The sequence below is a fragment of the Psittacula echo genome (genome assembly GCF_963264785.1).
Source record: "Psittacula echo genome assembly, chromosome: 1".
Classification (NCBI taxonomy): Eukaryota; Metazoa; Chordata; class Aves; order Psittaciformes; family Psittacidae; genus Psittacula; species Psittacula echo.
Genome location: NC_137735.1, coordinates 58629437 through 58642421, shown reverse-complemented (window position 1 = coordinate 58642421; position 12985 = coordinate 58629437). Strand labels below are relative to the sequence as shown.

Genomic DNA, 12985 nt, shown 5'->3' with positions numbered 1-12985 from the left:
CCCATTAACCTAATAGGCCAGATACCTGGCTGAGGCAACCTGGCACAGTGTCTTAGCCTAAATCTTCAGCTGAGCAACAGCTCACTGCAGCATCTGCAATGCCAACCATATCTAGGTACTGCTGCAGTTAAAACGCAGATCAACTGTCTTAATTGTACTTTACCATTCCAACTCTCATGTTTGAAGAACCAGTATTTTCCTCCTCCATAGTTAACGAACACCATAATTATAAGAGACAGCCTGAAAAGACAAGTTAAAAACACACACAAAGTATCACGTCGATGAAATACATATATATGAACACAGAGTCAGTGTTCACCCTCATTGAAACATTTATAACTGTGAGATCTAGTTTATTTTATTTTTAAAGCAAGATTATGTACGAAGGCTTGAGCTTTGCCAACTAGGAAGCAGCATTTCAGAGATCACAGGTGGTGGTAAATCAAAGTAAGCTCCTTCGCATAGCATTTTCACACTGAACATATGTTGTTCTTTTCCTCCCTCTGCCACAACTTTAATGTTGCTTCAAACTAGATCAACTGCAAAGTGTTTTGGAAAATCCAAGAATTCAAACCTTGATTATCTTCCAAGTAAAGCAGACCCCCTTGAACTGTCCATCTGCTATATATTTCTGTACACTGCCCAACTGCCATTGGAAAGATCTCATTCCCCTTGGAAGAGTTACATCTGAGCAAGGTCTTATGCTCACCCTCGGAACGTGTCCAGGGAACGCAGCCGCTGCCGAGAGGCTGTGCTCCACAAATGCGGGGTGAGATCACTGCTAACGGAGTCTGCTGTGTTCGGGGACCCGAGCTCCTTCGGGAACAAACCAGACACACGAAGGGCAAGTCAGCAGCTGCATCAGCTGAGGTCAAGGAACAGAGGTCAGCAAACAGCAAACATTCACATACTGCTTTGTCTTTGTTCTCCCCATTCTTCTCATCCTTTTGCTTCCCCACTTGCTACTTCTAACCTGTTCATGGCTCCACCATATTGCAATGGTATTTGCAGATGTTCTGCACTCCACCTTCGATCAGGGTGAAAACAACAATGCACTGAAAAGAGCCTGTGTTTGAGACTCATGAGATCTGGGTCCAGTCCAATCGGCCACAGGCTTGCCATCACTGTGAGTGCTGCTTTACAACAGAGCTGAACAGATCCAGCTGCTGATTCTCAAACAGGATCCATCCAACCAGCACTTGTCTGACACTACACTGTTCAGAGAGTTAAACCAGCAGAAAATGAATCCTTTTACATGCCAGAGTGGCTTCTTTACAATCAAGCTCCCTAAATCACTCCGATCAGCCTCAGTGACAGCATAAAGAAGCAGACATTGCTGTAACACAGCTATGGAAATGAAAGAAAAGAAAAAGCAAGAACTGCTGTAAAGCCGACTCCCAAGTGTTTTGATTCTAGACAGGTTTGGACCTCCTAGAAGTGAAGCCCAGACTGTAATGATCTACCTATATGCTAGTACAAAATACAACTCACACAGAAATGCCAGCTCTAGAGCTGCCAGAGAAATCTTGACTTTAATATAAATCCTGCTAGAATTCCTACTGTGCTGGAAGCAGACATGAAGGTTGCCATTTCTTCCCTTCCGTCACACTGACTGTGTCAGAAGGGGACGTATTTGCTTCAAGGGAACTAGAGAGGGCACAAAGCTGTATGTCCAAGACTTTCAATAGTTCCACTGGGAAGCCACTAAAATTGTGTGGAAACCCAGCCTAGCACTCTCCATTGACATAAAATTGCCTGTCTGACATCAATACAAGATTTGCCAAGGGAAACATGCTCAAAGCAGAACATGACTAGTAATAAACAAACCCGGATATCCAGATAGCAGATAGCGTATGTTCCTTAGAGATGAAAACACTACAGAATGCAGATTAAAGATACTGCGGTCACTCACTCACAGAGTTAATCAGACGATCAGTTTCTCTGGGGTTCAGTTTCTTGTAAACCCAGTTCCTGACTGCATGAATTCTGGAAATTAGAAGCAGTTTAAAACACAAAACAAAACAAGAAGTACTTTATAGCCAAATTCATCTTAACATCAACTACAAACCAAAAGTTGGGACAGTCCCTATTTCTGTTTTCCCAGCTCCTACACACAGTACTGAGGTTCAGCCAGCACTTGGGACCTCAGTGAAGTTCAGCTGTGTAATAACACTGCCACAAGCTCAGGTTCGGGGGCTTCATCCTCAGGTTGTTTGCAGGCAGCTATGACTCACATCACTCAGTACACAGGATGGAAGGCTGCACATGCTACACACACTCATGTCCTGCTGCCTTGTGCTGCTGATTGAGGGCTAGACCCAGGCACAAGTCACAGGAGCATGAGGCAGTCTGCAGTAACTGCTCTACACACAAGCTCACCAGGCTGCAAGGTATGCCCCGAGGGAAATCACATCACTCTATTCATTGTCACATGGACAGCTACCACAGCTTACCTTGCACACGGCAACCAGGTAACAGGGCTACAGTGGGACTCCAAAGCACTAGCACACCACGACATGTGTTTTTAAACTGGTGGCCCCTACTTCACATGCAAGGAACCACTACAATGCTGTTACACTTACTTCATCAAAAGGCGCCCGACAATCACGATAGTGAGGGTCCCCGTGTAAACCAGGAAAGCAAAGAGAATAGCTGCATGAAAGAGAAAAAACCGCAAGTCTATAAATGACCTAACAAAACCATTCAGTAACCTGGCCTTGGCCAAGCGTGACACGAACATGACAAAGAGCCCAGCCCACCAAGCATCATACCATCTTCTCCATGCAGTACATAGCCCCAGCCTGAGTACCAGAGAAACAAACAAACAAACACAACAAATCCCCAAAACAACTCAAACCAAAAGCAGGTTAGTTTTGAAGTGCAGCTATGTGACTACACGTCTCAGCATAAAAAAAAAAGGCAAAGTAAAACTGCACTGCACCACAAGGCAATCGGGAGAAAAAAGTTGATGTGCTATACATTCTGAAGAAGAAACTGGAGACTTAGAAACAGTCTCAACATGAAGAAGAAAACAGGGGAGAGGGTAATACTCCAGGTTTGCAAGCATAGAAAATTTTTCTTTACAGCTGGAAAACTGGAAGGACTAAAGAATAACCTATATATGAAGAATAATGCAAAGAATGGAAGACATGTAGGTGAGAATTCGAAACAGCCCTGGAAAAAGAGACGAACAACAACGCAAGACGTGAGGCTTAAAATTAAAAGCACAGCAACAGACAAAAATCAAAACACTGCATGAATTGTTTCCCATTTTGTGAGGGAAGACAGAGGGCAGAAGAGGAAGGATTGTGTGTATATACATTAACATGCAGTAAAACAGGAACTAACTACAAAAATGCCTCCCTCCAGACACATACCCACTGATTTTTCTGGGCTAATCCCTGCTGCAAAAAGGTTGTGATTGTACAGTATGTCATGTGAAGAGGCCTGAGTCTAGTCAGGGCCTCAAGGTGTGTGTATAAAACATAAGGAAGTAAGATGCTGAGAGAGAAGACAGGCAAGCCCATAACACATCTTCAGCACAGCATGAGTAGCTGTACAGGCTTTGTTAGGAGGTTGGCTCCGCTGGGAGACATGCAAGCTGTCAAAAGGAAGGGGAAAACAGAGGATTACATACGGAGATAGCTGTTGACAGGGCCTTCATTGATGACCAGGTCACAAGAAACAGTTTTGGTGCTTGTACTTAGGGTCTTTACCACAAGGGAATAATTGCCAAACTCTCCAAAATGATACTGAATCCTGCAAAGGATAAAGGAAACGGAACTTGCTGAGCCATCATTGCTATGCGCAGGTATCACAGCAGCATCTCGGGGCTTGTAAACCTGGATGCTTGTAGGAAAGGCAAGCCGAAAACTTGACCTAACAGTGTGATCTAGCAAGCAGCTGCCTGGCTCTGCCTTTGCCATCACCATCCCTTGCCCAACACAAATGCATTACCACACATGTACTGCCTACTACATCACCTATCTTTGTGAGCAAGACTCAGCAAGACAAACCAGGCATGGGCACATGCTGTCTCCACACATACCATTTCAGCTCCTGCTTGTGCTTACATCTTTTCAGCACAATTGCAATGTATGCCATAATTACAGCAGCAGGGGGAAGACTGCACTCTAAACAGTCAGGAAAAAGGTTATGAGCAGGCAATAAATGCCCACACGGCTCCAAGGGAAAGAAAACCAAACACATACCCAACAAGCAAACAAAACAGAAAACTCAAACAGGGCAGAGCTATCCAGATGTTCCCTGGGGCTGTGCCACGTACTTGCAGAGCTCCGTGTCACTCACAGAGTCGTTGAGCTGCAGCGTGAGCGGATGCTGGGTATCCACCACTACCTCCGCCGTGCCCGGCTTTCTCAGGCTCCCGTTGCTCGGTGGCACGAACGCCAGGAACTGATACAAGCACTGCGGGAGAGGAGCGTGAAGGGAGCTCATCAGTGCCACAGCGGGGTGAAAGCGGGTCTGTTCGCATAGCGGCGAACACACGGGAAGATGCCGGGGGCTGACCGGAGCCGCTCCCGCTGCAGAGCTTCCCGCCGCACCGAATCGACCCCACAACGCCACGGGGAGCCGCCGGGAGCGCAGAGCGGCCCCGCCGAGGCCCGGGGCAGGGGTGTTCGAGGCAGGGCGCGGGGGTGACACACACACACACGGCTCCCGCCGCTCACCTGGTGGCAGGAGCCGGAGCGGGCGGCGAGGAGGAGGCCCTGCGCGGGCAGCTCGTTGCGGACGAGCAGCACGGCCTGGTCCATCCGCCCCGGGGGGCGCCGCTCCACCGCCCCGGGCCCGCTCCCCTCCGGCGGGCCCCCGCTGTGCGGCTGCGTGAGGCCAGGCGCCATCAGCAGAGCGCCCAGCGCCGCCGCCACCGCCGCCACCAGCCCGGCCGCCGCCGCCATGTCGCTGAGCTCCGCCCCGGGGCGGTGCCGCCGCCACCACCGCCCTGCGCGGCCGGGAAGCGCGCTCGGTGCTGCCCCCTCCCCGGGGCTGCCGTGTGTTCCGCGGTCAGCGGCCCTGTCCGGCCGGCCCGGCCTGAGCTCTCCCGCTCAGGTAACCGGGAGGGAGAGCAGCGAGGCGAGTGCCGAGCTTGAACCGCTTTTAGCGTAGGACGCTGCTACGCGTGGCCTTCCCTGTAGGCTGCAGGCTCAGGGCTGCAGTGACACAGCCCCCGAGGCGCTCACCCCCGGGCTGAGAAGAGGGTCCTGCTCAGCCTCCGTCTGCCGCGGAGGATGCAGAAGGCACGGCCATGGAAAAGAAACCGCACTTTGTTAGGAGGGAGTTTCTTCCCAGGGAGGTATCCTCCATCTCATTGGTGTTACTGCTTGTGGCTGTCCTGCTCCTTAATGCTCTTCTCTACCTGTACCTCAACAAGTTTTACAGCTCTTCGGGACGTGGCGAAAAAGACCCCAGCCTCTGCCCTTTTGGGTACTTCAAACTGGGAACGGTGAAGAATTGTTCCCCGTGGCTCTCCTGTGAAGCCATAAATAGGGAAGTCAGGAAGCTCAAGTGTGTTGGTGAAGGCGCTGTGAAAAAGGTGAGTTTGGTTTTCCTTCTTTCGTGTGGATGAAGAGCTTTCACTGTTTGCTGGCTAATTAAGTATCCTCACAACAGCTCATTATTGTAGACATATGGGTACCAATAAGGTGCAAAGAACACTCAGGAGAGCGTGACCAGGTCCACTTCCCTGACAGTGAACAACATCCAGCCACACAAGCAAAATCACAGAGATGGGATGAGTGTGGTACAGTTATGGCAGAGTAAGACTGGTTGGTTGGGTAGTGTGAAATAATTTAATCCATCTGCATTGCCCATTCCAAAGACAACTTAGGAAGCTGTGATGTAATTATGACATCTGTCAGTACAGGCTTGCTGTGACAGGTACACAGCCTTACCTAAAGGCTTAACTGTGACTGGTGATTGGTTTCAGGTTGTGACTTAGCAGGTCACTCAAAAGTCAACTGGTGGAAGAAGGCTCCCTACATCTTATGTGTCTCTTGTGTGTCCTCAGGTCTTCCTCTCCGAGTGGAAGGAAAACAAAGTGGTCCTTTCACAGCTCACCAACCCAGAGCTGAAGGAGGACTTTCTCCACGGACTGAAGATGCTGAAAGCACTTCAGAGCAAGCACGTCGTCAGGCTGCTTGGCTACTGTGAGCAGCAGTTCACAATCCTCACTGAGTACCATCCTCTAGGGTCTCTGAGGGGCCTGAATGAGACTCTTCACATCCCCAGGTACAAGGGGATGAACACCTGGCATCGCAGGCTGATGCTTGCTATAGACTATGTGAGCATCATTCGGTACCTGCACAGCAGCCCTCTGGGCACCTTAGTGATGTGCGACTCAAATGACCTGGACAAGGTCCTCTCTCAGTATCTCTTAACAAGTGACTTTCATGTCCTGGTGAATGATTTGGATGCTTTGCCTCTTGTGAACAGGAGTGCTGGCAGGCTGGTGAAGTGTGGTCATCGGGAGCTCCAGGGCGAGTTTGTAGCTCCTGAGCAGCATTGGCCCTATGGAGAAGAGGTGCCGTTCGAGGATGACCTCATGCCACCCTACGATGAGAAAACAGACATCTGGAAAATCCCGGATGTCTCCAATTTCTTCTTGGGCCATGTTGAAGGAAGTGACATTGTGCGACTGCATTTGTTTGACATCCATGCAGCATGTAAGAAAAAGGACCCAGCTGAAAGGCCTTCTGCCCAAGAGGTCTTAGACACCTACAGGAAGGTTTTAACTCTGCTTATTCGGGAGACAGCCATGCCTGGTACTAGAGAAATGTTATAGTAAATCATGAGACAAACAACATATTGAAGTTGATGTCCTTTCTATTTATGTAGCTTGCCTGAAGGGCAAAATCTCTGTCCCTAAAACTGAAAAGAAAGAACAACTGAACTTGTACCTTTTGATTAAAAAAAAAGATAAATCCAGCCAATGCTGGAGCTCTGTAAGCTTCCCATTGGTCTGTTTAATCTATCATTGGAAGAGGAGGGAGAAAATTGAAGTTGTGTGGGTGTGTGGGGAAGTTTGTTTCTTAAGAAATAATAAATTTTCTTTAGCAACATTTACACAAAATCTCTTTAACAAAAATACAGGAAAAGAGTTAAAAAAAGTACTGCTTCACTTAAACTGTTTGGCAGAGGAGTGGAGAGCAGAGCCCATGGCATGCCCCACACAAGCCTTGTGCTGATTCCTGTGGCTTTGGCCCACGTCTTTACCCATAAAGCACTCACTCACTTCCCCATGGAGTAAAAGCAGTGATCACTCAGATGAGGGTACCTGAGTTCACTTCAGATTTTGGTGAACCCCGATGCCAGAGGCCCAACAGCAGTCTCTCCCTGCTGGATGGGGAATAGGTTGGGTTTTGGAGCGGTACTGCCATTGCTCTGTGGGCCCCGTATCCCACACCAGCAAGCATGTGGCCACTTTGTAAGCCAGCAGATGATGCAGATCCTGAAGGGACTGCTTACAGACATGTGCTCTCGGTTTTCAAGCCTTTACCCTGTGGTATTCTCAGATGGGCTCTTTGGAGATGAAGCTGTAAACCACAGCTTTAATCCGCAGAAATCCTGAGCACTTTGGAAGAGAGGTGAAGCATGTCTTTTTTTTCATTCACTTATCTTTGCTGAGTGGCATCATGACTTGATCAAAGGGAGGAAGAACAAGGAAGTGAAAAAGAATGTGACTTCCTGCTACAGCAATGAGCATTAAACATGAGCTTTGGAAAAGACCTATATCCAGAGCATACAACTGTATTGGGTCTGAAGTGAAAGCCTATTAAACACAGAGAAAGGCTGCTTCGGTGTGCTTAGGAGAAAGCTTTTGGTACCTACATGGATATTACAGCCTGGTACCAACAGCTGGAGAGGAAGAATAACAATGCCTTAACCCAGCAGTAGGCTCTGTTTGGTGGGATTGGGATATACTTGTTTCCTTGGTGAAAAAAACTGTACTATGAATGAGAGATGTAGACTCTTAACATTACACACCTGAGGACTTTCTGTTCTGCACACTAGGCATCTGAAAGACCTAAGGGCTTGAGACAATGTTCATGTTTTGACTTGAGAGGTGATTTGTAAGAACAGAAGTACATGATCTTTTCTGCTGAAGAGTTTGACTCTGTTCTTTGCTGTGCTGGTATTTCTTTTCACATAAACAAGCCATGTTAAGACTGCACTGAGAACATGCAGTGAGTTTGAATACATAATGTTCAAATGCTGCTACCAAAATTTTATTGTTAATGGGAGAACTTTCCTGAAAATGGCTAAATTCATACCTGATTTCATACAATGCCAGCAGGAGCCCTTTAAAGGCTGCTCATTATGGTTTACTTTTCCCCCTCGGCAGTCTGTTTTCCCTGGCAGTGTTCAAGGCCAGCTTGGACGGGGCTTTGAGCAACGTGTTCTAGTGGAAGGTGTCCGTGCCATGGCGGGGGGGGATGGAACCAGATGATCTTTAAGGTCCCTTCCAACCCAAACCAGTCTGTGATTCTATGATGGACAAGAACTTGCCAAGCTTCTTTATGTTGGTCTCTCTCAGTTAAGCCAAGATTCTGCTTGGATTCTTGCTCCATTGTGTACTGTTGCACCTTGTGAACAGCCATATTAATTTCACAGAGTGAAAAACAAATGAGGACAAATTCTGATTCTGAATAATTTTCTTGTCGTGGAGCTGTCTCTCTCTGTTCCTGGATGAAACAGTTACAATTATTTAAAAGAAAAGGTGTCTTCCGAAGCGTTCACCCAGAGCACTGGGTCCTTTGCATGTCTCTTCACCATTCCCTCTCCTTCAGCTCATATGTTGTCCAGCATTTTATTCATTATTACATTTTATAATGTAACTTATTCAGGAATAAGTTAGATTTGTTCTGAATACAGCATTATGAAGCTTCAAAGCTTCTTTTCTGGGATGTTGTTTCTGTCTATGAGGAAACACTAGATGGCAGCATGAAGGTCAGCGTAGCATTAGTTATTGGCAGTTGCAGACTCCCGCGCTCAAACATAGCCGGGATCTGCCCTTGGAGGCAGTAATTTGCTAGCAAACTTCCATAACCCCCTGAAAGACCTCATTGTGTTTGCATTAGTGACTCTGTAGTAACAAGACAGATAAATATATAAGAGCTGTCAGAAGAGCCACTCATGAAAGCTGAAAGGGCTACCTCTCCTTTAACTTGCTCATGGTATTATGTGTACTTTACCATCCCTTTAATCAAAACCTGGTACAACCTCAGTCAAGTTTGAGTGTCACCTACTTTCAGCCTTTCAGTAAAATAAGAGCAATTTGTGCCCTCTCCATCTTTCTGTCCTTCCCCACTAACCCCTTCCACAACTCAAGATTACATGAATCCCATCCTTCTCACATTTCCAACTTCTTTTCCCTTAAAGGGAAAAGGCAAGGCCTCATGGAGAGGGAAAAAGAGGCAGGACAGCCCTATATGCAGTTGCTTCTCCTCTTTACAGTTGCCTCTGCTGGGCATTACAGTTTTCTCCACCGACAGCCTTGGATAAATATTTGGGGGCTTTGCTTCCTCAGCAAAAGCAGCTTTTACATGCCTGGTGGAAAACATGAAAGGATGAAGAGCAGGAAGAGTTCTGTTCTCAGCTGGAAGCCTGAAATCCTCTCCTTATCCACTCCCCAGGTAGCTTCAGACAGGTGGTCATGACCTTCCTTGCCAAGATCACTGCCACAGCTCTGCCTAACCACAATATCAGCCGCTAGTTCTCATCTCAAGCACAAATGAAGGGCCCCACACTCCTGGGATAGTTATTGACGAGTTTCCTATTGTATCGCTGTTTCTCCATCCCAAAAGTCCAGCCAAAGAAGCTGCACAGAGGCCACACATGAAGAACTAGTTTATGAAGTTTAGCCCTTACCAGGTAGGTTTGTACCACAGGATACAGAATGGAAACAGCCTGTCTCAGAGCACAGTCCCAGATTTAGTTCAAACCCACTGCTCCTTTCTTTTTCTGAGTTATCCAAAGAATAGCACTGTCACAGTTATGCTGTTTTCCTGTTCAAACTGCCTGCTGGCTGCATGCTTCTAGGTGGATCAAGTCTGATGTAGATGTTCCCCTTTGTCTGCCATGGGTTTCAGATTACATCCTAAAAGCACTCCTGTAATGCTAAATCTTGTACAGGTGAGCAGCCTTTATGGCAACACATCTGTACGTTCAACACCGTCAGAGATAAGAAATATTGCATGTGTATCCACACCAGCTGCTCTGTAGGTTGGGTTAAGTGCTGAGGAAATAAAATGGACTATTTACTTGAATAGTTGTTTCATTGTTTTCGGATTGTTTCTTTTTGGAAGGATATGCTTAAAGACTGTGTTACTCTGTATTTAATAGAGTGGTACCTATTGAGTCTATCAGAAGTTTGGAACACCGCACAACGTTTCTGAAATCCTATCACAAGCTCTAAACCAAATATTTCCCTTTGATGCCACATAAACAAAACATCAGATCATTATCTTTGCGAAACAGTGGCAGTGCTGTTTGCCAGATATAATTTGTGAGATATTTGGCAGAATTTGCAACTGTAAACTGATTCTATCATTATGACTATAATGTCTTACCAACAGTCAAGAGACCCTGGGAACAACAAAATGTGGTTCTCGAGTTCTTCTAGCATGATACAATGCATACATTCGTAGAGTTCATCCAAGTTAATTATATGGTAGATGGTACTTTTAAAAAAGAAAAAGGATATTATGGTTTTATTTTAATTGGAATACTGTATACTTGAGATGACCACACGAGTTCCAATAATTGTCAGTCTGTGTTCTGAAGCCTACAATCCAGTATTTATCAGGATTAAATTGTGAATATATTTACAGTACAGCGATATTTATGTCTCAGCAATTTCTGATTCTATTTAGCTCTTGGTAACTCAAAATCCATTAAAAATTACATATTTATATATAGAAACACACACATATTCTTTGGCCATAATTTTCAGAAGAACGAGCTTACTGTTAGATTCCAGCATTCACATTTTGGATGTGAATAAACTGAATTTTCAAAACCAGTAATAGCAGATTTCAGTCAAATTTATAGTAGCTGCTGGATGCTAAGGACTTTTAGAGAGGGAATTATTTCTTTGTAGAGCTGGAAGATCCTTTTCAGCAATTCTCGTGATAAATCTATGGAACTGAAGTGGGTGCTTTTATCAAGTACATGCTAGATTTCTTTGTGGAATGAACAAATTACCCACTTTTGTAAAAAGCTGTGATTTTTTTTTTTAATAATTATTATTAAATCACAGAATTTTCCTCCCCAAGAGCTGGTTCCTGTGAGGAGTGGTGTCTGACTCACAGCTGAAACACCCCAGGCTTATTTGCTACTGTGTAATGTTGAAAATCCAGCTACTAAGCTACTAAGCTTGGGTCTCCATTAGCTATGTTTAGCTTACAGCAATGCCATATACTGTTGTTATGTATTATTTGTTTGGTGCCTACATGCTTTGGTCACAGGCCAGGATCCTGGAGGTCAGATTCCATACAGGCCCAGCAGAAAATGACGGTTGTTTCCCTACAAGCAGTTTTAGTATAAGAAAGTAGAAAACAACTGATGTCCTCATGCATCAACAGCATACACAAGCATTGACTATCCCATCCCAACTCATACAAGCTACAATAAATATGCTACATGATCTAAATGGGCAGGTGGCAGCATTTCTTGTGCATGTAACAGCAACTGCAAGGCCTGACCATATTCAACAGCAGCTTGCATTCCAATTCTTGAAGGTGTTTCAGGAGCCCAAGACAGAAACAAAAACCCAAGCTATAAAAGGCAACAACAGTGTACCAACACAAGCTAAGCTAGGCTTAAGAGTCAACTAACTTTGGTGTTTGAACCAGATTCCCCAAGGAAGTCAGGCAGAAGGCTGCACTAGAGAACTCTTATTGCAACACGCCAGCAAGGGGGAGATCACCCCTTTTTCTCAGGTTTGCAAGGCTGTCACACTTACTGCAGCACCAGATCTTGTGGTCCTCAACCTAACCCTGTCCTACCCACGGCTTCACATTTGCTGCATTCAGAGTGGTACGTGAGGGAAGAAAATCTCTCTCTGCCTGTCTTCTAGGTTGGGGGTGGGTGGATTATCTGAGCCTTAAATCAAGCATTTAACTAAATCAAACAGATCAGGCACTTGCTGAGTGAGGCATGGTCTGTTCCCATGTGTGGAAGCTGCAGAGAAAACCCCAAGACCCAAAGTTATGCTTTCTGAATGCAGGCCTTTGCTTCCTCCATATGGGAAGCTGGGTGCAGTGTCCTGGAGCATTCCAGCATCTTCCTGGGTTGTCCAGAGCAAAGCTGCAGGGTTAATACAAAAAGAGCCGTTAGCTTAAATACAGCTTCTCTACACCCCATACAAGGGAACCTGAGCTCAAGTGAGATCTAGAGGTAGTAGTGAAATATGAAGAGCATCCAAGTTACTTATGTTTATTCTTTCCACTTTTTGGCCACAAATGTGTAATGCTTTCTTGTGAGGCCTGTTAGCAGAAAAGTTCAACATACTAAAAACCAAACAAAAAGCCTCAGCTTCACAAGAACTGTTTGAAATCCCTGAGAAACCACACTTAATTAACTGTCTTGTGTCATGTTGCGTAACTGATAGACTCTCTTACTATTTTTTTTTCCCTTTTAGTGGTTTCCACAGTTCTGTGCATGGGTGCCATCCCCGTTTAATGACCTAGAATTATGTCTAATTGCTATTCTACTCTTATTTCCCACACCATGTGGGGCAGAGAACTTTTCTCATAACTGTGCTTTTTATTTTTTTTATATTGTTTTCACTCATATCCTTTTATGCTCTGATCTGCGGCCTCTGAAAATGAATTTGTTCCATAGCATGGAAAGAGAATGACTTGGCACATCTTGCACTGAGAAAATGGTTCTTCAAAGGACGGAGTTTTGCTGGGCTGGTTGATCATTTGCAAAGCGAGTGCTATCCAAGCAAGGTGTCCAGACTCCC

General features: G+C 45.8%; 2 protein-coding genes across 6 annotated transcripts in view; one reads left to right on the top strand and one right to left on the bottom strand.

Moving 5' to 3' along the window:
- Positions 1 to 4916, bottom strand: part of HGSNAT (heparan-alpha-glucosaminide N-acetyltransferase) — a gene marked incomplete at its 5' end in the record, with an annotated part of 14732 nt that extends 9816 nt beyond the window's left edge. For 4 of the 5 annotated variants that reach the window (XR_013958381.1, XM_080633369.1, XM_080633370.1 and 1 more), the window contains 7 exons: positions 164 to 240; positions 710 to 816; positions 1917 to 1986; positions 2583 to 2652; positions 3638 to 3759; positions 4286 to 4425; positions 4689 to 4916. Coding sequence is in view for 4 of the 5 variants with exons in the window: in XM_080633369.1 (XP_080489495.1) it covers positions 164 to 240; positions 710 to 816; positions 1917 to 1986; positions 2583 to 2652; positions 3638 to 3759; positions 4286 to 4425; positions 4689 to 4916 (814 nt within the window). The remainder of the gene's footprint in view (positions 1 to 163; positions 241 to 709; positions 817 to 1916; positions 1987 to 2582; positions 2653 to 3637; positions 3760 to 4285; positions 4426 to 4688) is intronic. The other variant, XM_080633372.1, reaches the window with a different exon arrangement.
- Positions 4917 to 5022: 106 nt separating this feature from the next.
- On the top strand, positions 5023 to 6870 carry POMK (protein O-mannose kinase). The gene is made up of 2 exons (XM_080620264.1): positions 5023 to 5551; positions 6026 to 6870. The coding sequence occupies exons 1-2, from the start codon at positions 5264 to 5266 to the stop codon at positions 6797 to 6799; spliced, it is 1062 nt and encodes a 353-aa protein (XP_080476390.1). The 5' UTR covers positions 5023 to 5263; the 3' UTR covers positions 6800 to 6870.
- The last annotated feature ends 6115 nt before the right edge of the window (positions 6871 to 12985 follow it).